Source organism: Aulonocara sp. 'chitande type north' Nkhata Bay, linkage group LG7, assembly GCF_057382095.1.
Source record: "Aulonocara sp. 'chitande type north' Nkhata Bay isolate Kocher_YH1m ecotype deep benthic linkage group LG7, A_spYH_male_GT1.1, whole genome shotgun sequence".
In the NCBI taxonomy this organism is placed as follows: Eukaryota; Metazoa; Chordata; class Actinopteri; order Cichliformes; family Cichlidae; genus Aulonocara; species Aulonocara sp. 'chitande type north' Nkhata Bay.
The window spans coordinates 30,427,856-30,454,902 of NC_141350.1; the positions used below are offsets into that span (position 1 = coordinate 30,427,856).

General features: G+C 40.7%; 3 protein-coding genes and 2 pseudogenes across 4 annotated transcripts; 3 read left to right on the plus strand and 2 right to left on the minus strand.

Moving 5' to 3' along the window:
• Positions 1-207: 207 nt before the first annotated feature.
• Positions 208-2,167, plus strand: LOC147325440 (uncharacterized; annotated as a pseudogene).
• A 10,179-nt stretch (positions 2,168-12,346) lies between these two features.
• Positions 12,347-14,859, plus strand: LOC147325441 (single-strand DNA endonuclease ASTE1-like). The gene is made up of 4 exons (XM_086299975.1): positions 12,347-13,507; positions 13,614-13,812; positions 14,065-14,233; positions 14,312-14,859. The coding sequence occupies exons 1-4, from the start codon at positions 12,347-12,349 to the stop codon at positions 14,577-14,579; spliced, it is 1,797 nt and encodes a 598-aa protein (XP_086156101.1). The 3' UTR covers positions 14,580-14,859.
• A 1,196-nt stretch (positions 14,860-16,055) lies between these two features.
• Positions 16,056-20,927, minus strand: LOC147325442 (uncharacterized; annotated as a pseudogene). The gene is made up of 3 exons (XR_015130324.1): positions 19,917-20,927; positions 18,077-18,233; positions 16,056-18,001 (listed from the first exon to the last, which is right to left on the minus strand). The product of XR_015130324.1 is annotated as an uncharacterized LOC147325442 (transcript).
• On the plus strand, positions 18,614-20,537 carry LOC147325443 (mitochondrial outer membrane protein SLC25A46-like). The gene is made up of 2 exons (XM_086297738.1): positions 18,614-18,640; positions 19,941-20,537. The coding sequence occupies exons 1-2, from the start codon at positions 18,614-18,616 to the stop codon at positions 20,535-20,537; spliced, it is 624 nt and encodes a 207-aa protein (XP_086153864.1).
• A 1,441-nt stretch (positions 20,928-22,368) lies between the features above and the next one.
• On the minus strand, positions 22,369-26,803 carry LOC147325444 (single-strand DNA endonuclease ASTE1-like). The gene is made up of 5 exons (XM_086299976.1): positions 25,660-26,803; positions 25,527-25,605; positions 25,226-25,428; positions 23,934-24,099; positions 22,369-23,853 (listed from the first exon to the last, which is right to left on the minus strand). Exons 1-5 carry the CDS (start codon positions 26,795-26,797, stop codon positions 23,238-23,240), a joined length of 2,202 nt encoding a protein of 733 aa, XP_086156102.1. The 5' UTR covers positions 26,798-26,803; the 3' UTR covers positions 22,369-23,237.
• Between the last annotated feature and the right edge of the window lie 244 nt (positions 26,804-27,047).

The window sequence follows — 27,047 nt, forward strand, 5'->3', positions numbered from 1 at the left end:
AATGATCTGCTAGGGAGTGTGGGGAGCCACACCCCCGTCCTGGATGTTAAACCTAATTGTTACACCTGGTAAAGAAGCAACGCTGATCATTTTATTAAAGATGAAAGAATTTAGACAGTTTTTAACTTTCAGTGATTCATACATAAGGCGCACTGTCGATTTTTGAGAAAATTAAAGGATTTAAGTACACCTTATAGCCCGAAAAATATGTTAGGCTGGATCAGGTAAACCTGAATCATCTCTTAGTTATGCTGCAATACGGTCTTTAAGTGATGACGTATGATCCCTGCTCCCAGGCCCAAACTCTCCTGTGTTCAATATGGCGCAATCTGTGATCCTTGTTGTTTTAACCAATCTGGTTCAAAACAACACTCTAATCTGTCATTTTACCGGTTTCCTTGTGAAAAGAAAGAGAAGAGGAAGTGGGTGCAGTTGATAAGGTACCTTACAATGAATAAATGAATGAATAAACTTGTAAGATAAGAGCAAGTGGGTTCTTACTTTAGTTAGCTAATATAGCTAGCGCTGAACAACTAAAACTCGCTAGTAAAAGACACACCGGCTTTTACAAGTAATTTTACTTATATAGACTATGGATTTTATTGTATTTTCGCACTGAAAGACATCACCGCATGTTTGATGTCATTTTTATTTCTCCAAGCAAAGTTTGAAAGCTGAGGGTCACTTTGCTATATATTAACCTTAGCTAGCTTTCAACACTCAGAGGAATCAAAATTACATCCAAAAAGCGTTGTCTATGTAAGAAAATACATTAAAATCCATAGCTTATGTGTGAGTTAATGACCAAAACAGAGATCTAACCAACAAATAGCTTGCAAAATTTGACAGCACTTAACCTTTCTGCTAAGTTTAAAAACCAAATAGTACAACAATATGTAAGATTTTAATAATTAGGGTCACTGTCTGTGAAGGCTCTCAGTCATCCAGGTCATTGTAATCTAAGGAGCATGGAAAGAAAAGCGTCTGGACTTCTTTAAGTTTCTTGAAGACATTTCACCTCTCATCCGGATGAGAGAAGCTTCAAGAAACTTTAAGAAGTCAAGACGCTTTTCTTTTCAAGCTCCTTAAATTACTGTCACATAACTAATGGAGGGCTACTGTAGGATCACAAATTTCTCTCTCCCTTTTTAAACACGTCCACAGATGTGAAAACTTCACCCCAAACTGCAACTCAAGAGTCTGCAGTTGGCACTTCCCTCAAGGAAACATTTGCATGGAACGACGGTAAGTCTTTCCAGTTCCCAGATGACCACAAACCTGTTAGAAAAAATAAGAAAAAAAAGAGGTCCCAGCTAGTGAAAATCAGAGTGAAAGCTACATCATTCCAGCAATGCAGATACACAGATAGCTAGTGCAAGTTACTCAAAGTTTTTCCAACAGTCTTCTGGTGCTAGAGATTCTGAATGACATACTAAGACAAGAGAATGAAAAACTAAAAAAAAAACAATTAGAGAATCAGAATCAGACTTTCTCATTCAGTCAAATATCTGACAACCCTGAAAGGGTCCAGTACTATACTGGATTGCCTGATGCTGCTACTGTCCTGTTTTTAGAAACCCTTCTTTACAGATTTGAGCTCAAATATCATTCTGATTGGACTGTCCAAATGATGCCCCTGGTTGACCAGTTATTTCTAACCCTGATGAAGCTCAATTGTGGTTTAATTGTGGCCATGTAGACCTGGCTACAAGGTTTAACTGCAGCACAGCCACAGCAACTAATATTTTTACAACAATATGAAACTGTATGACATTTTGTATGTTGGCATGCTGGAAAACAACATCCCTTGAGAGCCAAAAACTGGACATCGCTACCAGATTGCTTCCAGCCATTTTCTAACCGCAGGATTGTACCTGACTGCACGGAGGTTTCTGTGTCTAACACAGAGAAGCTTGACATACAAAGTTATTTGAACAGCCAGTACAAAGGACGGACCACACTAAAGACTCTAATTGGTGTGGCTCCTAATGGTGTAATAACCTTTGTAAGCAACTTGTATGGTGGAAGTGCCTCAGATAAGGCCATAACAGCTGACTGTGGAGCACTGCAACATCTACAACCAGGTGACATGAAAATGATGTCCCGGGAGTCCGCTGTTCTCGCCGGCTCTAATAATCCTCAACCTCGCTGTCTGCTATGGAGCTAGCGGGTCACAGACGCACGTTTGGAAATATATGATATCTTGATAAATCGAGCAGATATTTGAAGTTTACACAGCTACATTCTCGCTTGAAAAGAACTTAAAAGTTTATTTTGTGACCAAGAAAGAGTAATATTTAAAAGTTTTTAGCCCCACTCATCCGCCATTGCCACGTTTGAGTTTTGGACGAAATGCATTCTGGGATATTTAGCTGTACCAAGTCCACACAAGTCACCACCAATGCATGCTCGATAAAACGGGCAGAGCGAGAACACATCCAGGATTTTTTCGCATTCTCGGCTTGATGCGTACTTCGAATTGGAACAATACTTGGTCTCTGACTGATGACGTATCACGAGTACACGAGAACGCAAGTACACACAAGTACGCATATTGAGAAAGGCCCCCCGGCTAACGAGACAGGGGGGGAAGCGAAGCTGGACGCACTGACATAAGACACAATCTTTCAAAATAAAACAGGAAACAATACAGACAAAGACGCAGACTAAGAAACAGAGACTTTACACGGGCAGAACTATTCCTAAACCAGAATGAGCTGGAACATACTAAATAATACTAATAATAATCATCATCATCATCATACAATAGATCAAGAAAATAACCAAAAATACAAAATACAACCAGAACTTTAATCATAATACAGAAATATACCAGAATAACTGAAACATAGATTTATTATAATAATCAACAAAGCACCAGTGAAACAGAAAACAATCAATCATTCAAAAATAAACCAAAACATAAGAAATTCAAAATGCTGGGTCAAAATGACCCAGAACCGTGACATATTCTCCGTGAAATTGAATGAATTATACCAGTGAGATGGTGTCATTAACAGCCCAAGATTGTTCTCTATTGACAGGCAAGATTACAAAGTCACATGGAGTCCAAATAATAAAGTGAGAGCTTTTTGCCCCCATGAGATATAGGTTGCCCTGGATCTGATGACAGTAGTTGTGATTCTTTTTTAATACCAGGGAACCACTTGTCTTGTCCAGCTGAAAGAAAAAGTCCTTACTGTCTGCTGCCTGCAAAACAGTTCTGGTTCTGGCTGACTATGGTGCATTTCACCTCAATGATGCAGTCATTAGAAACTGTTCCATCTGGAGAACCACCAAGCAGGCCACTGTTGGATAAATACAGTCCCCTCTCCTTGATAGCTGCACCAGTACAGTCAGTGTACAGCTGCTTGTCCTTGGCTCATGAAGGATCCCCCAATCACATGCCTTTGGGGATGAAAATACCACTTAGTCATAAATGAATTCTTAGAAGCACAGACCCTTTCCACTAACAAATTACTTTAGATCCTTCTGTCAAGTTGTACTGGCCAAGCAGAGTCTTAAATAAGGAAGGAGGGTATGAGCGTCGCTGGACTGCACCCAGGACCAAACCAAAGTTGCTGGCTGTAATTCTCTTCTTGCGATATGCTGACCTTTTTAGAAATAAATACAAATTAAGAGGCAAAGCAAGGCGAGTTTATTTATATAGCACAATTCAACAACAAGGTGATTCAAAGTGCTTTACAGAGACATTAAAAACAAATAAAAAGCATGATTTAAAATTGATTAAAAAAACAGTAGATAAAATCAGAACAGTAGATAAAATCAGTAGTTAAAATTTTAAGTTTTGAAATTTAAGCTTAAAAGTGTGGATTTGGTGTTTTATTCAAATGCAGCTGAGAACAGGTGAGTCTTCAACCTGGATTTAAATAAACTGAGTGTTTCAGCTGATCTGAGGCTTTCTGGGAGTTTGTTCCAGATATAAGGAGCATAAAAGCTGAATGCAGCTTCTCCGTGTCTGGTTCTGACTCTGGGAACTGATAAAAGACCGGATCCAGATGACCTGAGGGATCTGGAAGGTTCATACTGGGTCAGGAGGTCACTGATGTATTTTGATCCTAAACCATTCAGAGCTTCATAGACCAGCATCAGAACTTTAAAGTCTATCCTCTGACGGACAGGCAGCCAGTGTAAGGACCTCAGAGCTGGACTGATGTGGTCCACTTTTTTGGTCTTAGTGAGGACTCGAGCAGCAGAGTTCTGAATGAGCTGTAGTTGTCTGACTGATTTTTTAGGTAGACCTGTAAAGATGCTGTTACAGTAATCAAGCCTACTAAAGATGAATGCATGGACTAGTTTTTCCAGGTCCTGTTGAGACATCAGATCTTTTATCCTTGAAATATTCTTGAGGTGATAGTAAGCTGATTTTGTTATTGTCTTAATGTGTTTTTCTAAGTTTAGGTCTGCATCCATCACTACACCCAAATTTCTCACCTGGTTTGTGGTTTTTAGATGTATAGATTGAAGTTCTCTGGTGACCTGTAATCGTTTTTCTTTGGCACCAAAGACTATTACCTCAGTTTTGTTTTTGTTTAGCTGGAGAAAATTGTGGCACAACCAGTCATTAATTTCCTCAATGCATTCACACAGTTCACTAAAATTTCTTGCTTAACACCTAACACCATAGATTTAATTTCAAACCTCAATTTCTTACCACAATGCATTCTTTATTTGCCCAACTGCTCCTTCCTTGATCTGTTTCTTCTCTTCCTCAGACACAGCCAGTGATGCCAGTAGATAACTAACCTTGTCTTCTGCTTGGGCATAACCCAGGTTCTTCAGCACTCCATTAAATGTCTTGGATGGTAGAGTCTAGATTTAAAGCAAAAGGATTTTAAAGGTTTTCCTGGGACCAAGCAATTTTGACCACAGAGTAGACAAAGTCATAAAATTAAAGTTGGGACAGTGGAGTTCTTTAACCTGTCCCCTTTTACTTCACTACTGTCACCATTTAATCTAAGTGTTGGATAACATATCTCTGTGGATAGATTTTCTGTGTTTGGATGTTAACAGAGCTGTGGGGGAAATGAAACACATTTGGTTTTGCTCTACAGTATGTGTAAAGATTACCATAGAGATGTAAAGATGGCAGACACAGCGATGCAAAATATGGCAACAATGAAGCAGGAATTTTAGTAATCATGATAATCTGTAGAGATAAAAAAAAACAATATAGTTTCACCTGTATAGATCACCTGCTGTCCTTGTTGTTCTGGAGCCAAAACAACACCTGTCCCTGCTGGTTGGGGCTGAAACACTCTCTGCCTTGACTGTTCTAATACTATCATATGTCGCTGTGATGAAGGTGGTAAAGATGGCAACTATAAAGAAGTACAATGATTTGATTGTTTTGGGTTTTGTTTTGTTGTTGTTGCTTTTTATAATTTTCCTTTTTGTTACGTCCCCACGAAGAAGGTCTAGGGGTGTGTGGGGGGACTGGTAACAAATGGGTCCAGAACAGAATGAAAGGAGAACAGACAGGTGTTTAGTAACCCTGGATTAACGGAGATGTTCGCGCGGCACTGGCGGCACAGAGCACCGCCTTTGCCTCCGCGAACACATCGGACTACAAACACGCACATTACCAACTCCGGAAGACGATCAAAGCAGCCAAACGTGAGTACAGGGACAGGGTGGAGCAACAGTTTGACAACCCTCGGAGTATGTGGCAGGGACTAAACACGATCACAGACTTTAGAGGGAAAACCAGCACACCGCAGACCACGGCCTCTCTGTGTGAGGATCTAAACGTATTCTACGTTAGATTCGACACAGCGAACACCATGAGACCGGACAGTGTGTGCACCGCGGATGACGTCAGTGCGCACACTGTGTCTGAGGAGGATGTGCGGAAGTGCTTCAGGAAGGTGAACGCACGCAAAGCTACTGGTCCGGACGGGATTCCCGGCCGCGTCCTCAAGTCATGCGCGGCTCAGCTGGCTGGAGTGTTCACGCACATCTTCAACCTTTCCCTCTCTCTGTCTGTAGTCCCAGCCTGCTTCAAAATGGCCACCGTCGTCCCTGTACCCAAATCCTCCACCATCTCCTCATTGAATGACTGGCGACCTGTAGCCCTGACCCCCATCGTAAGCAAATGCTTCGAGAAGCTGGTCAGGGACTTCATCTGCTCTGCACTACCCGACTCACTGGACCCTCTACAGTTTGCATACCGCCACAACAGATCCACTGATGATGCCATAGCCCTGACACTACACACTGCCCTGTCACACCTGGAGAAGAGAGACACGTATGTGAGAATGCTGTTTGTAGATTACACCTCAGCATTCAATACCATCGTTCCCTCGAAGCTGGACAGGAAACTGCAGGATCTAGGACTGAGCAGCTCCCTCTGCAGCTGGATCCTTAGCTTCCTGTCTGACAGACGCCAGGTGGTCAGACTGGGCAGCATCACCTCATCCCCCATCACACTGAACACTGGTGCTCCACAGGGGTGTGTACTGAGCCCTCTCCTGTACTCACTCTACACCTACGACTGCACAGCCACTAACAGCTCCAACATCATTGTGAAGTTTGCGGACGACACTACAGTGGTGGGTCTTATCACCAACGGTGATGAGACGGCTTACAGGGAGGAGGTCAGCGCCCTGACCCACTGGTGTCAAGACAACCATCTCACCCTCAACGTCGCAAAGACAAAGGAGTTGATAGTGGACTTCCGGAGGTGCAGAGAAGTACACACCCCCATCACCATCAACGGCGCTGCTGTGGAGAGAGTGAGCAGCTTCCGGTTCCTTGGTGTACATCTGGCTGAGGATCTTACGTGGTCAGTACACACAAACAAAACAGTGAAGAAGGCACAGCAGCGCCTCTTCTTTCTCAGGAGACTGAAAAGATTCGGCATGAGCCCCCGCATCCTCAGGACCTTCTATCACTGTGCCATTGAGAGCATCCTCACTGGATGCATCACCACCTGGTATGGCAACAGCACCGCCTACAACTGCAAAGCTCTCCAGCGAGTAGTGCGGTGCTCTGTACGGATAATTGGAGGTGAGCTTCCCTCCCTCCAAGACATCTACAGGAAGCGGTGCCTGAGGAAAGCGGGGAGGATCATCAAGGACTCCAGTCACCCCAGCCATAAACTGTTCAGACTACTTCCATCAGGAAGGAGGTTCTGCAGCATCCGGTCCCGAACCAGCAGACTGAGAGACAGCTTTTTCCATCAGGCCATCAGACTGCTGAACACGTCATAGACACCTCACCTTCACTACTGGAACTTTAACATTATGCACTCCATACTGTACAGTAATGCCACTGTTTTGCACATGTCTCAACTCTGTATATTTTTATATATTTTATTTATTGTTTACTCTATTTAATTTGTAAAATATGTGTATACACACACACACACACACACACACACACACACACACACACACACACACGTAGAAAAACATTTAGTATACACATCCAGAAATGCATATACTATTATATATTGTACATATATTTATTAGTTTCAGATTTAGCCATTCTTGTATTTTGCTTGTTTACATTATTGTATTTTGCACAACTCTGTTGCTTGTGAAGCTCGCACACAAGAATTTCACTCACATGTGCTGTACCAATGTACCTGCACATGTGATGTGACAATAAAAGTGATTTGATTTGATTTGATTTAAATAAAATAGTTTTTATTATAGAGAACCTTAACATAAAGAGCCGGCACCGCCGTTTTTCCAATAACACTAGAAAAAGAAAAAGGTCACAACAATAAAGAACACAACAGCCAAACAAAAAACTCCACATCACGAGGAAGCACTTCCAGGGGCCCACAAGGTCACCCTGTCACTAGCAGCAGCTAGGTTTACTGCTGCCGAGGCTGACAAGCCCACACTACTCACGTGAAGCAGCTACACTGCACACAGCCTGTAAATGTCAACAACAAAAGGAGTGTGTAAAACATGTATATTGTTGTGATGGCAGTATACTGTGTATATTTATACTGGCAGTATGGGAATGATTATTTGGAAATGCTTAAAATGGAAATGATCATTTACTGTGAGGTGAGGTGTGGTTGGGGTGTGGACAGTAGTTGTGCTTTTGTAATGTTGAGGTATGGACAGCTACACACTGAGGCTTTGAGCCTCAGTCCTGCCTGTTCACATTTTATTCTGTAAAAACTAAATTTTCACTGCTTTTACGACCTTTTTAGTGGGGAGAACATAGCTAGGATTTAATGATTTAACAAATCTTTTAAATCCTTTGTCCCCCACAATGCTAAATGGCTGGGAGTCCTCAATCACCATGCTAACCAGGTCTTCATCTATTTGAGATTGTTCTCCTGAGGAAAGACAATAAAGACAAAGCACAAATATAAATATCACACACGTAACTTATTACAGCTGTATAATATTGTTATATCATTTAGTAACATTACTGCATGCTATATTATCATGGCATTTGATGGCTCACCTGGTCTTGCTCCACAATCGGTGTTCCCCTTATTCTCATGCAAAGCTCTGTAGTGCCTAAGCATGGATGAGGTGTTGTTGTTATATCCCAGCTCCCTGGCACATAGCAAACACTTCACCTTGTACAAAAGTAAAGCCGCTTAACATAAATTGCATTGCACCATCAGTATTATGAAAATACATCTTCTGTAGAAATTTGCATACCTTGTTGGGAGGAATAAGATCAAAATGTTCCCACACAGGCAGAGGTGGGTCGAGTATCCAAAACTTGTACTCAAGTAAGAGTAGCATTACTTTAAAATATTATTACTCAAGTAAAAGTGAAAAGTAGTCGTCAAAAAAGTTACTCAAGTAAGAGTAAAAAATTACTTGGAGAAAAGACTACTCAAGTAGCGAGTAACTGTTTGAAATGTCCGATTTATTTTATAAATAAATGTTATCAGACAACCAAAAATTAACAAATATACAAATTTTAGTATTTTCAAAAGGAATATATGTAAAAAGATCAACAAAATAAGGCACAACAATTCTAATTTCCAGATTTCAGTTTTTCACAACATAAAGCTTTTTTCAACAATACCTACAGTAAATAATATAAATATATAAACAGTGCAAAGAATTTCCAGTGACAAATGCTGTAAACTTTATATTCATTTTTGCTCCAAATGGCACAGCAGCCTCAGAGAAAACAGAACGAGGCATCTTCAACATATGTTCATACAAGGGAGCTCAGTTTACCATAAATTGTATGGGTGTGCATCTATTTCTGCATATTTAGCAAAAATGTGCCATTTCTTCACTCAGTGAAGTGATGGTTAAGCTTCAGCAGCAGTTTGCTCTCAAGGTTCTTTCTGTGAAGCTGTAACTGTTCAGCAGTGAACAGGAGTCCTGCATGACTGAGAAGTCCTTCACAAGCTCCAGATGCAGGAAGAGCTGTATTGATTTTGATCGAAAGCTTCTTGATGTGAGGAAAGCCATGCAATAGATCCACACCTCCAGTGAATGGACATGAAAGGTACCTCTTTAGCTCCCCTGCTTCTGGGTTTCCTGACCCCATGGATCAATCATCTTCGTCGGTTAGGCTGCTGTCTGTGCTGGCCTCATCCAGCTCTGTGTCTAGGTGATGTCTGATGCTGCTGTTTCACATAATAAACCCTGTCACCCGCAGGTATTGCCTTCTGTTTTAACAGTTAAAGCAGTAGAGACGAGCTGTTTACATGTGCGTTGAACTCTAGCATCATTAACCAGGCTAGCTGTTAGCTTATAGCTCACGCTAGCTAACCAGCGAGCAGTTAAAAGGACAGCCGAAGCTGCACAAAACACCCACAAACTTATCTCACTACAACGTAGCGCCGAAAATGACTCACAGCTCGAGCTCGACACAGCTGCTGTAACATAAGACTGACATCCAGCTAACCACAGCTAAAAAGATATTTAGAGAAAACTTACCGTTTCCTCAGGTTACACGAGTTGAGTTGTTTCACGCTGAAAAGTTGGTTTGTTTTGGCTCTCACTGAAGACATAGCTGTTCTTTTGTACTGTTTTTAAGTGAAACATTCTTTGTATGTGAGGTCAACCAAGGGTGTTCATCCTCTTCAGCTCTAGCGTAGACGACTGGCTCTGCCATGTTTTCATGTGTTTCTTCTTTTCGTGCTTCCGCTGCTACTTTGAAATGCTTGGGCCGCTCTGCCCGCCACAGTTTCAAACTGGTCATGTGACTGCATGGCCACATCTGATTGGTAAAAAAGTTACCGGAAACTCCACTGGCGGCATGTTATCTAATGTGTTAAACTAATAATTTTTTTTAAAAGTAACGAGTTGAATTTTGCAAATGTAGCGGAGTAAAAGTACCGTTTCTTCTTCACAAATGTACTCAAGTAAAAGTAAAAAGTTTTGTGCAAAAAAGGTACTTTAAAAGTACATTTTTTTTCAAAAACTTACTTAAGTAAATGTAACGGAGTAAATGTAACTCGTTACTACCCACCTCTGCACACAGGGAAGGACATCCTCCTCTTCTTAGCTGACTCCATTCTCTCCTGACTTTCTCTCCTCACTCTCCTAAACCTCCAAACTCTCACTAACCGTAACTCTCCCTCAAACACCTACATTTTGAATGAGGTCTGAGGGGTTTATATCGCTGTCATAGCTCGCGGCAAAGCTCGAACCACTTCCTGAACCAGTCACGTGGTACAGCCGGGCAGCGAGGCTTAGGACGTCATCATTTTCAGCTCCTCCCATAAATGAAGCAAGCCTCATTACGCACATCACGGAAACGCCCCCTCCATTACCCGACACAAGCTTTGAAGCCTCGATACAGAACGTCACATTACTACCGATAAGTAAATGATTCTCAAATGTTGCCAGAGTTTCGGAATCATGAATCATCCTGTTCTTAATGAAATGTTTTCTTTTTGTTCATCAGACAGAGAAACATCTTACATTAGACAAATACCACTTCTCTCACTCCAACCGGTCACAGCAGATGGCCGCCCCTCCCTGAGCCTGGTTCTGCCAGAGGTTTCTTCCTGTTAAAAGGGAGTTTTTCCTTTCCACTGTTGCCAAAGTGCTTGCTCATAGGAGGTCATATGATTTTTGGGTTCTTTCCCTTGTATTATTTTAGGGTCTACCTTGCAATATAAAGCGCCTTGAGGCGACTGTTTTAGGATTTGGTGCTATACGAATAAAATTGAATTGAATTTAACTGTGTGAGGAAGCATGTGTAACTGAACAAGACAGTGTCACAAATGAACTGATTGTGCAGGTTTGTGCTGTTGAAATAGTTTTGCTTTCATTTCTATCAGAGATGTGCTGTAAAAGAACCAAGAAGAAAAACAGAGCAATAGACACACAGGACAACAATACTACTTTTTGTTAAATATAAGCTGGCAAAGGACATATTTAGTTGGGTGAGAGTCATTGGGTGAGAGGTGGGGGTTAGGACAGGTCACCAGTCTGTCACTGATTAAAATACATTTTTTTAGTCTTCACAGTTATCACTGGAGCTGTGAAAGCAAGAGATTAAAACAAAAGATGTTTAGCGCAGTGACAGGTAATTGACAAATTGACGCTTCCATATCAGAGAGCATTACTTCTTTTACAGAATATTCTTTGTCATTTATTGCTTTTACTTTGTTTGTAAAATCTGAATTTAAAATGTTTCAAACACTTACAGCAAAAATTTAATCAGAAAATTCGAAATCTTCTGCAAAAGTTAAAAATTTAGGAAAGCAAGTGGATTTATATCAGGTTGTATGGTTATTTGCATTATGTGTTGGTAATTAATGAGATTTTTTTTTGGTTTAATTGTTTCTTTGTTTGTTCTTTGTGCTGCTTTGACCACTCCAAAAATAGTTTCGTGTGTGTGTTTTGTCCTATTTAAACAGTCAGTTATATCATCTGCTCAAACTTAAACTTTTCTCCAAAACACATTTCGCTCATTCATGTGAGCAGCTGCAAATTTCAGTCGAGCTTCATGATGTCGATTATGGAGCTGTTGCTTCTTTCTTAGTCAGCACGCTCTCAGTCCATGGTTATATAACACTGTCTTCACTGTGGACGGTGACACTGGTGTTGCAGCAGTTTCCAGTTCATAGCAGGGTTGAGCCTTTGTGATGGACACTAAGTACCTTTGCTTTTTTAACAGAGCTGGAAAGTTAATGAAACACATTTGATTTTGCTCCACAGAGTGAAATGAAACAGAAAATCAAAACATGAAGATGAAAGAAATGAAACCAAAAGAGTAACATAGGTATGTTAGATTAGTCAGAAAAGGTGTGACTGGTTCTGTCAGTGTGGGCGTGTACCTGTATGATGTTCTAGCAGGTGTATAAATATCTGCAGACACAGAGGCATTAGCACAATAATCACTGCTCACCTTCACAACACTTTAATAAATCATGGAGGTTTCAAAGTTAAAGAAAATGATAGATGATTTGTGTCTCTATGAAGAGGTTAACATAGAAAAAACAGGTCTCATCATTGATGGTGCAGCTCTGTACTATTCTTTGTATTATACGTCTGATCCAAAGCTGGACCAGCGCTGTGGAGGAGATTATCCTGGATTCAAAGATGAGGTCTGTAACTTCTTTAAGACTCTGCAGGTCTGTGAAGTCACTCCATACATCTTCCTGGATGGAGGCTCAGATCCTGACAAGCACAAAACACTTGTGTATCGTCGAAAAGACACAGAGGAAAAAGCAAAGACAATAGCGACGACAAAGCCTGAGGATGTTGTACCAAAAGGATGTAATGTCTTACCACCTCTGGTAAAAGATGTCTTCATAGAAATCTTGAAGGAGAAAGGCATAGAGTTTAAACAGTGTTTAGGAGAGGCAGACCCTGAAGTTGTTTCTGATGCAAATCAGAAACAATGTCCTGTTCTGTCCATTGATAAGGATTTTTACATCTTTGATTTGTGCAAAGGTTTCCTTCATCTTGACAACTTTGAGTGGAAAAGCAAAAAGGATGAAAAAATTCCTGCTAAGCTCTACACACGTTCAAAGTTTTGTGAGCATTTTAAATTGGACCCTGCTCTCATGCCAGTCTTTGCTTCAATAGCAGGAAATGATTATTCAAGATTAGAAGATAGAGGTACCTTTGCAAATGAATCATCTTCATCTGGTGAGGACAGCATTAAAAGACTGGATGGTATACTCAGGTTTTTAACTAAAGCGAATCTGGATGGTTTGAATGACTCGCAGAAGAGAGAACGTGCTCTGAGTCAAGCTTTAAATCATGTTGGTAAAAAAGAGAACCAAACTTTCAAACTCTCCATTCAAAAATATGTTCAACCAGAAAAACCAAGTTCTAAGTTGCCATCATGGGTGCGTAAAAAAGTTGAGATTGGAAAACTTACCACTTCCGTCATAAGTGTCGTGGATCAGAAGTCAATGATGCCTCCTGTTCTTGTGGAGGATTTTTCACAGCGCAGTAGTTACACCGCTGCTTACCCCATCAGACAGTACTTCTACAAACTGTTAACTAAAGATGTACAAGCTCTCCTGCCAGATTTGAGCAGTGATGAACAGAAGAATCTGCAACTACAGCGTCTGCATAAGGTACTGATGTTATTCATGAAATATGTGTTTAATTACTCTGACAGGTCATAAACGTGTTTCCGTGGTACATGTGAGCATCTTGTCTGTGTGGTACCTTTCTGTGCAGGCTCCTGAGGGTTTGCGTCGCAGAGTGTTTGAAGAAGCTCTGCAGGTTCAGACTTCAGCCTTAGAAAACATCCCCGACCAGCTGAAGCTGCCAATCTGTGTGACTGTTTTCTGGTTTAACAACTTAAAGCTTGGCCAAAAAGCTGAAACTGTCCTCCACGCCCTCCTGCTGTGGTTTGTGTGTGACCCCAATAGCCCAGGTTGGTCTCAACTTCTACAGTTTCAGCTCCATAAATCTGATTATTCTGTTTATTATTCACAGTCACCTTTCAGCAGGTTAGTCTCTCTTAAAGCAGTCAGCAGATGGACTGTAGAGTTTGTGTGACGTGTGTGACGTTTGTGTGATGTGGAAGCATCAGTGCTGATGCTTCCACATCAGCCTGAACAAGAAGACAAACTGCTGCTGGTCTCTGGTTCTGTGTCACTGAAACTTTGTCTTATCTTGTCTGTAGAGGACGAGTTTGAGAGGAAGATGAAAACTTTAAAGGATGAAGGTGTGAATAACTGGCAGCCCCAGCCCCATGTTGCTAAAGCTTTCATCCAATGGCTGTGCTGCATGAGGCAGAGCCTCCACCTGAACCAGCTGCTGTGTTCCCCTCTACCAGAACCTCAGTGTGCCCGGTAAACACCAGACCAATGATGCGCTCCACAGACGTTTAACACACTTCATCAACTTTAACTGAGATTTTGCTTTATCAGGCTTTACTGTGGACCTCTTCTTCATCGGCTGGCAGATGAAGACAAGATTGAAGAAGTACAGAAAACACTGAGAGGAGAAAAGAAGGAATTGTATGAGAACCTAAAGACTGTTTGTAATCCATATTCTGGAGAGGGATCCTCTCAGTCCTCTAGGGTTGAGGTTTCCTCTACTGACATGGAGTCCTCTAATGGGGAGTGGGAGACAAAAAAGAGGAAAAAAAAGAGGGGGGGAAGAAGAACAAATTGCAGAAAAAGAAGTGATTATTGAAATTGAATGATGTTGCTACTCCTGGCAGGAACAAAAGAGCTGCTGGTCAAAGGAGGACTATTACACAGTTCTTATTATTCACTTTGTCTTTATGATTAAACTCAATTTTTCAGGTAGAGGGTTGGTCAAATGTGATGCATTCTTCATGTAGGTAAAAATCTTTAGCAGTATGGGCTAAATATGTTTGATCCAGTTCAATAAACACAGAAATGATTTATAATTTTTTTGTTTGGGACTTCAGTAACCTGATTATCATTGTGTTGTTCACCGTTTGTAACAAGTAGTCATAAGTGGCAAAAGTACAGAAATTCTTTACATAAGTAGAAGTACAGATACCTGTATATAAACAAAATATATACAGGTAAAAGTTTAATTGCTGAAGCAACTTCTTTATTCAAGCAAAAGTGAAAAAGTAGCACTGCAATATACTCAGAGTATACTCAGATGGTATACTCAGAGTAATGAAGTAAAAAGTAGCCTGTTGAAGGACATTCTACTAGGATTTTTGTACAAAGGTAATTAAAGCTTGTATTATATTAATAGAATAATAAAAATATTATTACATGACAATAAATTGCTGTTCCAGTCTAAATCTGAATTCTAATGAATGTACTCTTTATTCTGTTATGTAGGACACAAGCATTGCTATAGAATTTAAATAAATAACACCTACCTCTTGGTGAGGTGTTGTTTGGGAGAGGATGACTTTGCCTCCAAACCTACACACTAAAATGAGAACAGTCAAGGGTTACAGTTGGATTCGGCAGCTGGGGGAACACAAATATCTGTGTAGTGGCTCAGCAATGGGAAAAAAAATACAATTCACAATATTTTTTCCCACACAAGCACAAGTGAGCTTCAGTAGATTTTCTTTGTGTGTATGATGTGATCAGCTGACCTGCTCCTCTTTGTGGATTTATACAACTGAATTCAACAAGATGTACACAGCCTGAAACTATCATGTCTGATGTCCCCTACACTGACAGTATACTGTTTATACTGTCTTTGTATTAGACGGTATAAAGTTGGAATTCAGTGAATGAATCTAAACATCAGCTTAAATGCAAATTCATCTCTCTTACACTCAGAAAAATAAAGGTGCCAACTGGAACCAAAACTGCCATAGAAGAACCTTTTAGTGTCACAAAGAACCTTAAAAACAATGGTTCTTTGAAGAACTATTTCTTTCAGTGGTTCATTAAAGGACCTTTAAGAAATGGTTCTTTGGGGCACCTTAAATGGTTTTTCAAAGAACCTCTTTTTTTTTACAATGGTTATTTGAAGAACCATTGTTAAAAAGGTATTTAAAGAACCATTTTAAAGAACCTATTTTGAGTGGTTCTTTAAAGAACCACTATAAATCTTTCAAAATAAAATGTATCATAAATTTAATTTGAGTAGGGTAAAATAAATACAGGCACATAGACATATATTAATGGTTTATTGCCATTTTGTCGTATACCAAAAAAAGGGCATTTTAATCCTCAGCACAACATCACTACTAATACATGTCACACATTAGTCATTTAAACAGTAATAATTAAATATTTCTACTACACTATAAATAAATACATATTAATGAGATGAGATAGCCTTTATTTGTCAGTTGCAGGTCTTTTGCCCACAACCAAGATGACAGACCTTGCCGACCGTACATAAAATACACAAACATCACATTGGGGAGACAGGTCAGCCCGGGTAGCGAGGAAAAAAAACATTGAAATGTGTAACACAAAAGGATAATACAGGAATGCACAGATATCAACACACCATAGCACAATAAACACAGACAAGCAACATGGGAAAGAGTTCCAGTGTGTACATCTGATCTGGGACCGCTACAATCTTCGACTGCGCCTCCAGCTGACCCGATGTCCACATCAGAGGGGAGGTAAGCGTTGGAGGTGGCGTGGGATCTGGGGTAGGGAGGGTGATGCGTCAGTGAGTGCTTATCAGTATCAGTATATGTATGTGTGTGCGTGTCCATAGTTCAGCTGAGACAGTGTCCTTCGCCCTGCCAGGCTAAGTCTTCCAGCCAACCCAGGTGGCCTTGCATGGAATGGGAAGGAACAGACTAAACACAGTCGTTATCAGGGAGTTTTTGTTCAGCTCCAGCCTTGAGCCCACAGCTGGCGCTGAAGGGGTAGCCGGATTATGATGGTAATTTGTCTTTTGCAACAACTCATGAGAATTTCAAAGCTGTTCTTTAACACTCCGACACTGGTCTCTCAAACTCCCGTTGAAGAACCGCGAGCTTCCCCATGATGGTATCAAACTTGCTGGTGTTGTCATTCTTTTGCTCAGAGAGCTGATTCTGAGAACTCACGACTGCAGTCAGCTGTTCCACAATGTAATCCAACTTTCACTCAAAGGTGTTATTCTGAGCAGGCCTCTCCTTGATGTAACCCAATATATGCTCAGAGGTGTTATTCTGAGTATTCACGGCAGCTGTAAGCATCTCCAAGGTCTTAACCATGCTGCTCTCAATGAGCCCATTCTGAGAAGTCGCACCTCGTCCCATCATTTCAATCCCAGCGGGCAGCCTTGGGGGGGTTGGAACAGCCGGTTCCGCTTTATTAATTCTCCGATAAGCCAGGGCGAAGCCAGCTCCAATCAGCAAGAACCCTGTTATCATGGTTCCGAATAGATAGATATCTTCAGCGTCCTCGATTGACAGTCCCGCCAGGCACACGACCCTCCATTCCTGCCACCCGTCCATCGTGTATCTGGCAGGGAAAGTCCCTCCAGGGCACTCGGGCTCTCCCGAGCCCAGACTTCTCGTTGAGAAAAGGGTGTCAATAGCATTCAGAGACCAGTTGATCAAATCCATAATTCTCTTTAGGTTTTATAAACAGGCTGTGAGAGACTGTTCTAGGGAAAGTAATACAAAAAAACACGAGACTAGACAAGGACATAAGAACTAAGCAGGGAAGATAAGGGAGAGGAGAGGAGAAAAAGTGTGTCCGCCTCCTCCGAGAGCCAAAAGGAAAACTACACTAGAATAACACAACAATCAATACATGTATTGTTTAATTAATAAAACATCAGAAAGTGATAAAACACATTAGAAATAGCAATAGCTTCATAACAGACCAATAAATCAACACATTTTCATCAGTAGATGTTTGCATGTTCAGCAAAAATATTTCAACAACTATTTTTTGAAAATTATCAACAAACGTCAGCCTTACGTTATTTACGGTAAGTTTCATGTTGGACTCATGGTCCTTTGTTAGTCCAGTTTAGGACAATGTCTCTGACATATGTGTCATATCAAAACAACCCAAACCTGCAGTTGTTTCAGTTTTTCACAGGTGTTTTGTGTCAGCTGGTCAGCCTCACTCAAGCGGACATCCATATCAGCCAACTAATGACAAGCTCCTCCCATGTGCTTCAAACACCTCCCACTCTGACACAAGGAGCTGAGAGAGAGAAAAGAGTCAATTAAGAAGAAGAGAGAAAAGTGAAACCCTCCTCAGAAGGTCTGACTGGCATACCTGCAGTCGACCTGTGATGGACTCCAGTTTGGCATTCATCTCATCCCAGCGGCATCTGCACTCCCTCCCTGCCATCAGCCGAGCATGCAGGGTGCCCTAATGTCCCGGTCAGGCTGTACTGCTGGATGAGCCAAGGTCCCGCCTCTCGCCACAGCCTCTGAACACACAAACACAAATTGCAGATTTGTGCAGGAAGTGCAGAATTTGTTTTGCTATTCTTTTCTAAATCCAGGCTTGATCACGTGGAGGTATTTGGAAAAGTTTTTTGGCCACCTACCTGCAATTGTTGTCTTCCAGAAAGAAGGACTGGAACCCAAGTCAAATGTATGCGATATACATTCAATTCACAAGAACACATTATAAAACAAAGTCCCGTTCTTGCCTGATTTGAAATGAATTCTGCATCAAAACAGGGTGACAGAATTACAACGAGAGTTTGCAGCAAATGTGAGTACAATCCTCACTTCTTACAAGCCTGCTATTAAAGTTCTCCTGTATGCAGACGACTTTCCTGTTTTCAGGGCACAACTTGGATCAATGGCTGACCTGGGTTTTATCACAAGGGTGATAAATATATAACATAAGGTCTTAAGACTAAAACTATAATACAGATCTTAGTCAGTCTTAGAGATTTGATCCAGATGCACTATACGTGCCTGCTCTGTGGTTTTCGCCTCTGTCAGTGCGCCCCAGGGCAGTTGTAGCTACACTGTAGCTTACCATCACCAGTGTGTGAATGTGTGTGTGAATGGGTGGATGACTGAATGTAGTGTAAAGTGCTTTGGGGTCCTTAGGGACTAAGTAAAGCGCTATACAAATGCAGGCCATTTACCATTTTTCCACATCACTATTTAATACAGGAAGTAGGTGAACTAGGTCATCTTTTTTGTGAGAGGACCATATTAATGAAAGAAAACCTCAATGACATCATAGAGATCCCTAAAAACGCTCCGGCTGCTTCTCTTCCTCCTCATCCTAAGCTTCCTTCCCTTTGTCCTCGACTTCCATCCAATTGTAATTCAATCTAATTGTGTTTATCCCCATTTTGTTGGAGCTGTGAACAGAATTAGTGTGAACCTGAATTAATTTGTGCAAAAAAGAAAAATCGACAGCTTTTCAGCCAGAGGTAATCTTGTGATTTAAGCCGGCAGCACAAATAGATTTATGTGTTGATGCTACCTGCTTCAGCTCTACGACTCTTCTTAGTTTAATGTAAGATGGTGGATAAAGGAAATGTGCAAAGAAAATTTTACTATATTACAAAAGGACATCTATCTTGGTAACTTCAAATGACCAGAGCATAATTTGTCAACTAGTCTGAAAATAAGTTATACAGTAACAGTCAAAGACACACCTTCTCACGTGTCACATTTTTAACAATATTATAAATTTTAATATATTCGTTTATGTACTCAGCGTACGCAGCGGTCCCCAACCTTTTTTGTGCCACGGACCGGTTTATGCCCGACAATATTTTCACGGACCGGCCTTTAAGGTGTCGCGGATAAATACAATAAAATAAAACTAGTACCGGTACCGAAAAAAAGAAGATTTATTCATAACACACGTGAAAAGACCAAGGAAAACGAGTTAACGATAAAAACGATAACAAAATAACGCTGAAAACCGATAAAAACCCTTAAAACTATACATTTCACACCTGAGCCTCAACTCTTGTGGCCCGGCACCAAACGACTCACTCACGGTCCGAGGCCCGGGGGTTGGGAACCGCTGATTTAGAGCAATGATTAGCTGGATGTGTGTGTGTGTGTGTGTGTGTGTGTGGTTTTTTTTTTTTGTTGTTGTTGTTGTTTTTTTTAAATTGATCATTTGATCGGACCTGTGTTCCTCTCTCCATCTTCAGAGCGAGATTGTGCGGGATGAGTCGTCCTCTGGCCTGCTGGACTGCGTCCGTGAGGGTGTTGCTCGACTGCTGGGTGTCGGCGCACCTCACAGTTGTCGCCTGCTTCCTCTCAGATGCCTGCTGCTTCCCGCTGCGCTGCATGCCATTCTGCGCTATGCCGTGGCTACCTCCATCCAGTGGGTGGTGCTGTGGCTGCACCAGCGTAGCAAGAAGCAGCGGGCAGAACCATCCAATCCACTGGATGCCTACTTCCCCGAGCTGGCGGCATCTTGGGCGGGTTCTCTGGTAGCTGACGTGGTGTTGTTTCCTCTTGAGACGGTGCTACATCGCCTGGCTCTGCAGGGTACGCGCACCATCATTGATGCCACCGATGGAGTGGTCGCGGTGGGAAATGGCGGGAGCCCGCTGGTAGTGCCCGTAAACACGCAGTATGATGGCTTCTCTGACTGCCTGCACGCCATCAGCCGCAAGGAAGGCGGGGCTGGCTTCTACCGAGGTTTTGGCGTGCTGGTAGCCCAGTATGCTTTGCACGGAGCGCTGCTGGCCGCCGCCAGGACGCTGATGAGGGTGCTGCTGCTGGATGCCAAGGCCAGCTAGGTTGTTACTACAGAGACTGTTGTCATGACAACAGGACATTTCTCATCTTGTAAATGAGACGAAAAAGACCTGCTCGTGTGACGACATCAGCACTTGAGTCCTGTTACCTAGCAACCACTAAGAATCACCAGATTGTGTCACCTCCTCCCCAATGATGTCACTTCCTGCTTATGTTTGGACAAACAGTGGTGGCAGTTGTTTTCCTTCACGTAAACTGAGCATCACTTCCTGTGTTTTTGTTCAGCTCTGACAGCTGATTGGTCACCCACTACTGATATACAAACAAACATGTAAACAGATGTTTTTGTATAAAGTTGTAAAAAAAAAAATTAAAAAAGTTCAGTGTAGATTTAGACTAAATTATTTCTGATCAATTGGTCTCTAAAGCGATACTTGGATGAGATGAGCCTGGCTTTTCAAAATAAGTGTCTGTTTAAGCTGGTGTAAGGTGTAATGGTGTCTGTAAATGTTTAAATGTGAAATAAATCAATGTTAATTTGACATTTTTCTTCTTTTTGAAACATTTTTAAATGGATTAATTTGGATTATTTTGAAATTCAGCTTTTTAAGTTTCATAGAAGAAATTTCAAACTTTTCTGACTTATTTTGAAAGTTTTAAAAATGTGACTGCATCTGTGTCACAGCACTGTGAAGGTAAAAACTCCTGCAGCCTCTTCTCTCCTTATGTCAGGAGCAGAGATCTCCCTCAGCATGATAAGGGTTTCTTGCTCAGAGGTGGAGGACAGACATTTGAGACGTGAGAAAAACCATCACAGAGGATCCTGTACGTGTCACAGGTAGCAGGGGTACTTTCTAAAGTCTGCTTCAATGTTTTCAGCTGCAGATAATAACCTGACCGGTGGAGACTGCAGCGTTACTGGTTGTAATAACTGTGTTCTTCCACAAGGTGAAGCTGTTTACAGTAAGGTAAAGCATTTCCCTGTAGAGCCCTTAGTTCAGTTCGATTATATTTATATAAGTTTCCTAAAAGCGCTTTATATTAAAGTGTAACACACTGTTTGCTACTACAGCTACACATGTTTCTTTTCCAACTATTTATTTATGAGTGACTTATGTATGTATATATATGTATATATTATACTATTCTTAGTTAGTGTATTGTCTGTCTTGTCTTAATATTGGTTTAAAATGGAGCACTGTAACAAAAAATAATTTCCCCCAGGGATCAATAAAGTATTCTGATTCTGATTCTAAAGACTTTACAGTAATACAGAGAAAACATGTGGATTGACTTTTAATACAGATACTTTAACTGGGGTGAAAATAAGCGTCTGTCTGAGATTCTCTTTATTTCCAAACAGGACTAAGGAGATGAGAGGAAAACATCACCAATGCTTTATTCTTAACCTCCAGCTTTATTTGGATAGTTCACATGGAACAGGAACAAACTCGTTATTGATCTGTGTAACTTTATTCAAAAGTAATTTGCAGAGTGCTGCGACATACAAGCAAAAGCCTGACAATAAATTCAGAAACTGACGGAAAAGTCTCTGAGAAACAGTTTCCGTTTATTCACAAATGAAATACGAATTTCAAGATCATAACGTATAAGGTAGTTATTTGTAGAGTTATTTGGTTGTAATAGTTATTTGGCCCAAAACTTGAGATAATATACAGAAAAATACATCTACATTTTTAAATATGTAAACTATAACACCAAGCTAAATCACTAAATGATCCAGAAAAACACAATAATGATAAAAATTCAGTATATATAATCCAGTATATGTAGACAGAAATAATAGTACTCTATCACAAGAAAAATTCTTTCAAAATCAGACATATTTTACAGTATTCATAATTTGCATTATATAATAAAATATACAATTATATTTAAAAGATTTTGTTGCAACTGTTGTGTTGCATTTGAAGAGAAAGATGTTAATGTTTTTGAAGTGATTTGAAAATTATTCCAGATTTGTGGACCACTGCATGGTCACACTGCAGGCACAAATGATAATTAAGCTGTTATAACAAACACATTAAATATCTTCATCCTTTCATGAACATTAAAGCATTTTCTTTATCTTAAAATAAGCTCCTTGAGCCGACTGTTGTGATTTGGGGCTATATAAATAAAACTGCAGTGAATTAACTTCCTGTGCTAATCATGTGTTGTTAGACAATACCTGCTAAATATGTCCACCTCGGTCTCTTGTTACAGCAAAGAACAAATAACAGACAGACTCTGATAAAACATTGATGTGTTCCTCCGCTTCCTCTCTCAGCTGCTGCTTGTTAGACACATCGTCCTGCTTTCTTCAGCTTCCGGCTGCTCAAAGACTCCTCTTCGTCAGCCCACTTTCATTCAGTTCAGTTATAAAACAAACCAAACCGATAGCCTGCTTCTATATTTCACTGGTTTACTTTTTCTTTTCTACTTAATGTATTTAATTTAGAGGTAGGGTCAAGTTTTATTCATGCATTACTTTCAGTTTCTAAAATGTCATCATGTTTATCCAAAAGACAAAAGCAGAAAAGAGGTGAGGAAGCCGTCGCTCCCAAACCTGCATCACTGCATTTCTCTGTGTTCTTAACTTTCATTGTCAAAGAGCATTTGTGTTGAATAGAAAACATCTGCTGTTTCTTTAAAATGTGCATTAGACTGAGAATGTCACCAGGTGAGTCAGACTATCTAATATAATAATGTAACACTGAAAACACCTCAGCTTTCTGTTTTTAACTCAGAATAAACTTGGCCAGTTTTCTAGAAATGAGATCTGCACCCTCGCGAGTTGGATAGATGTGGTTGCTCTCAATGAGACCAGGTTTTAACCCAAACATTTTCCAGTTATTTATGAAGCCCACATTGTTTTCTGGACACCAGTTAGACAGCCAGCAGTTAAACGATGACAGGCTTCTAATGATGTGAGCATTGGTTCGACTGGGGAGGGGACCAGAGAAACCTACAGAATCCGACATCGTTTTTGCAAAGTTACACACCGACTCAATTTTAGGTTTTATGACCTCCAGTTGATGATTCTGGATGTCGTTATTGCTGACATGAATTACAATTTTATCAAATCTATGTTCATCCTGAGCCAGGAGTTTCAGTTTAGCCTCAATGTCGCCTGCTGTGGCCCCTGATCTGTATGTGAGTGTAGTTGCTGGAATCTCTGGGTCCACATCTTTAAGAACAGAGTCGCCAATAACCAGAGTTTTTTTCCGTGCGAGTAGATGAAAAATGGTCTTTAAATCCTGATATAATTTCTTCTTTTTTCCTCTCAGTGTTTTCAGTAGTTTTTCAAACGTCTCTTCATCTGCCAGCCGATGAAGGAGAGGTCCACAGTAAAGCCTGACAAAGCAGAAAATCTCAGTTAAAGTTGATGAAGTGTGTTACACATCTGTGGAGCGCATCATTGGTCTGGTGTTTACCGGGCACACTGAGGTTCTGGTAGAGGGGAACACAGCAGCTGGTTCAGGTGGAGGCTCTGCCTCATGCAGCACAGCCATTGGCTGAAAGCATGAGCCACACGGGGCTGCCATTTCCTCCTGATAGCTGCATCCTTTAAAGTTTTCATCTTCCTCTCAAACTCGTCCTCTACAGACAAAATAAGACAAAGTTTCAGTGACACAGAACCAGAGACCAGCAGCAGTTTGTGTGGAAGCATCAGGAACTCTGACTACAGTCCATCTGCTGACTGCTTTCAAAGAGACTATAACCTGCTGTAACATGCAGGGAAATATCCTCTGTATAAATAGTCTATGTGGACCCACTTCCTTAACCATAAAGAATGTAATTATGTAGATAACTGTAAAATTTAAATGTTCAGACTTAACTGTCTTTGTGAAACTGTAACAAAATGCCAATTTATAAGAAATACAGCTAATAAACTATGTTTCACAGAGTTACAGCAGAATAATGAACGCTGATTTCCTTTTTGTTCCTTTCAATCAGCAGTGGGACATATTGGCTTGAAAACAGTGTGATGCTTGCAGACCTGTGACTTTCATTCAGCTGTCTCTAAAACCATCTCTCCAGTCTGAGAGACAAACTAAGCCTAATCTAACTCTGCTCAGGTTATGATGTCATGTAGATGTCTACTTTATTAGCAAAATCTATGAAATATAATGTATAAATATAATGTATAAATATAATGTATTTTCCTCCTCATTCAATGATATTATTACTTACATAGTAATAGTAGTGGTAGAATAGTTACTTGCATATTTCCACAACCCTCCATCCATAATCACATACTGTGTATGCAACCATTGCATGTAGCGTATTATCTTACTTATTTTGTATTTGTTTATATTTTATTTGTATTTTTTTCAATTTTTCTTCTGCTATCCGTACCTGAGCTGAGGTAATGCACAAATTTCCCCACCACGGGATCAATAAAGTCTTATCTCTCTTATATCATCGAGGTCATATTGGGACCACTTAAACTGAAACATGCATCTCACCTTATTTCACACTTTTATATTATTTTTGATGCTTTTTGGGCTGAATCACATTTAGATGTTCCTAATAATTAGTCCACTTCAATGACAGACACAAAGAGAACAAAATAAACAACAACACTAATTAGGAGTGAAAACAATAGCAGGCGTATCACAAGTGTTACTAATAAAGTAATGAGTGAAAATACTGATTTACACATATTTCCATGTATTTGCTAGTAAAATATCAGTCATGTTGCTCAGTGAGCTCAGAGACTTACCTGGACCATCACGATCACACACAAACCCCAGCAGGAGGGCGTGGAGGCAGTGGACAGTTTCAGCTTTTTGGCCAAGCTTTAAGTTGTTAAACCAGAAAACAGTCACACAGACTGGCAGCTTCAGCTGGTCGGGGATGTTTTCTAAGGCTGAAGTCTGAACCTGCAGAGCTTCTTCAAACACTGCGACGCAAACCCTCAGGAGCCTGCACAGAAAGGTACCACACAGACAAGATGCTCACATGTACCACAGAAACACATCTATGACCTGTCAGAGTAATTAAACACATATTTCATGATTAACCTCAGTACCTTATGCAGACGCTGTAGTTGCAGATTCTTCTGTTCATCACTGCTCAAATCTGGCAGGAGAGCTTGTACATCTTTAGTTAACAGTTTGTGCTCTAGTTGCAGTTGTTTCCCTATGGATGGGACACGTTTGTCTTTGATCTCTTCTCTATCCCTGTCATATTCAGTGCACATCTGACCTCCAATTAACAGTCCATAGAAGTACTGTCTGATGGGGTAAGCAGCTGTGTAACTACTGTGCTGTGAAAAGTCCTCCACAAGAGCAGGCAGCATCATTGTCTTCTGATCCACAACACTTATGACGAAAGTGGTGATTTCTCCACACTCAACTTTTTTACTCACCCATGATGGCAACTCAGAACTTGTTTTTTCTGGTTGAACATACTTTTGAATGGAGAGTTTGAAAGTTTGGTTTTCTTCTTTACCAACATGACTTAAAGCTTGACTCAGAGCACGTTCTCTCTTCTGTGAGTCGTTCAAACCATGCAGATTCACTTTACTTAAAAACCTGAGCATACCATCCAGTCTTATAATGCTGTACTCACCAGATGAAGATGATTCATTTGCAAAGGTAACATTGCCTTCTAATCTTGAATAATCATTTCCTGCTATTGAAGCAAAGACTGGCATGAGAGCAGGGTCCAATTTAAAATGCTCACAAAACTTTGAACGTGTGTAGAGCTTAGCAGGAATTTTGCCATCCTTCTTTCTTTTCCACTCAAAGTTGTCAAGATGAAGGAAACCTTTGTTCACATCATAGATGCAGAAATCTGCGTCATGGGACAGCACAGCACATTGTTTCTGATTTGCAGCAGAAACAACTTCAGGGTCTGCCTCTCCTAAACACTGTTTAAACTCTATGTCTTTCTCCTTCAAGATTTCTATGAAGACATCTTTTACCAGAGGTGGTAAGACGTTACATCCTTGTGGTGCAGCGTCAGGCTCACTCTCTGCTATTCTCTTTGCATTTTCTAGTCTATGCTTTAGACGCGAATGAAGAGTTTTCTGCTTCTCTGATCCTGCAGCTCCATCCAAGAAGATGTATGGAGTGACTTCACAGTCCTTCAAAGCCTCAAAGAACTTACAGACATCGTCTTTAAATCCAGGATAATCTCCTCCACAGCGCTGGTCCAGCTTTGGATCAGAATTATAATACAAACAATAATAAAGAGCTGCACCATCAATAATGAGACTTGTTTTTTCTACTTTAACCTCTTCACAGAAACACAAATCATCTATCATTCTCTGTAACTTTGAAATCCCCATGATTCCTTGAAGAGTATGAAGGCGAGCCGTAGTTATTGTGGTTTTGCCTCTGTGTCTGTAGATTTTTATGTACCTATGGAAACAACATATAGGTACACACCCACACAGAAACTGTCACACCCAGTTGAACCACATATTTTAGAAGCTTAAGGTTCAAATTAGTTGGGAGCACCTTCACTTAATTATAACAGTGGTTTTGTTAGGAAAACAGTTCTGTATACCAGATACTAAATTGCGTTAACGTCAGCAG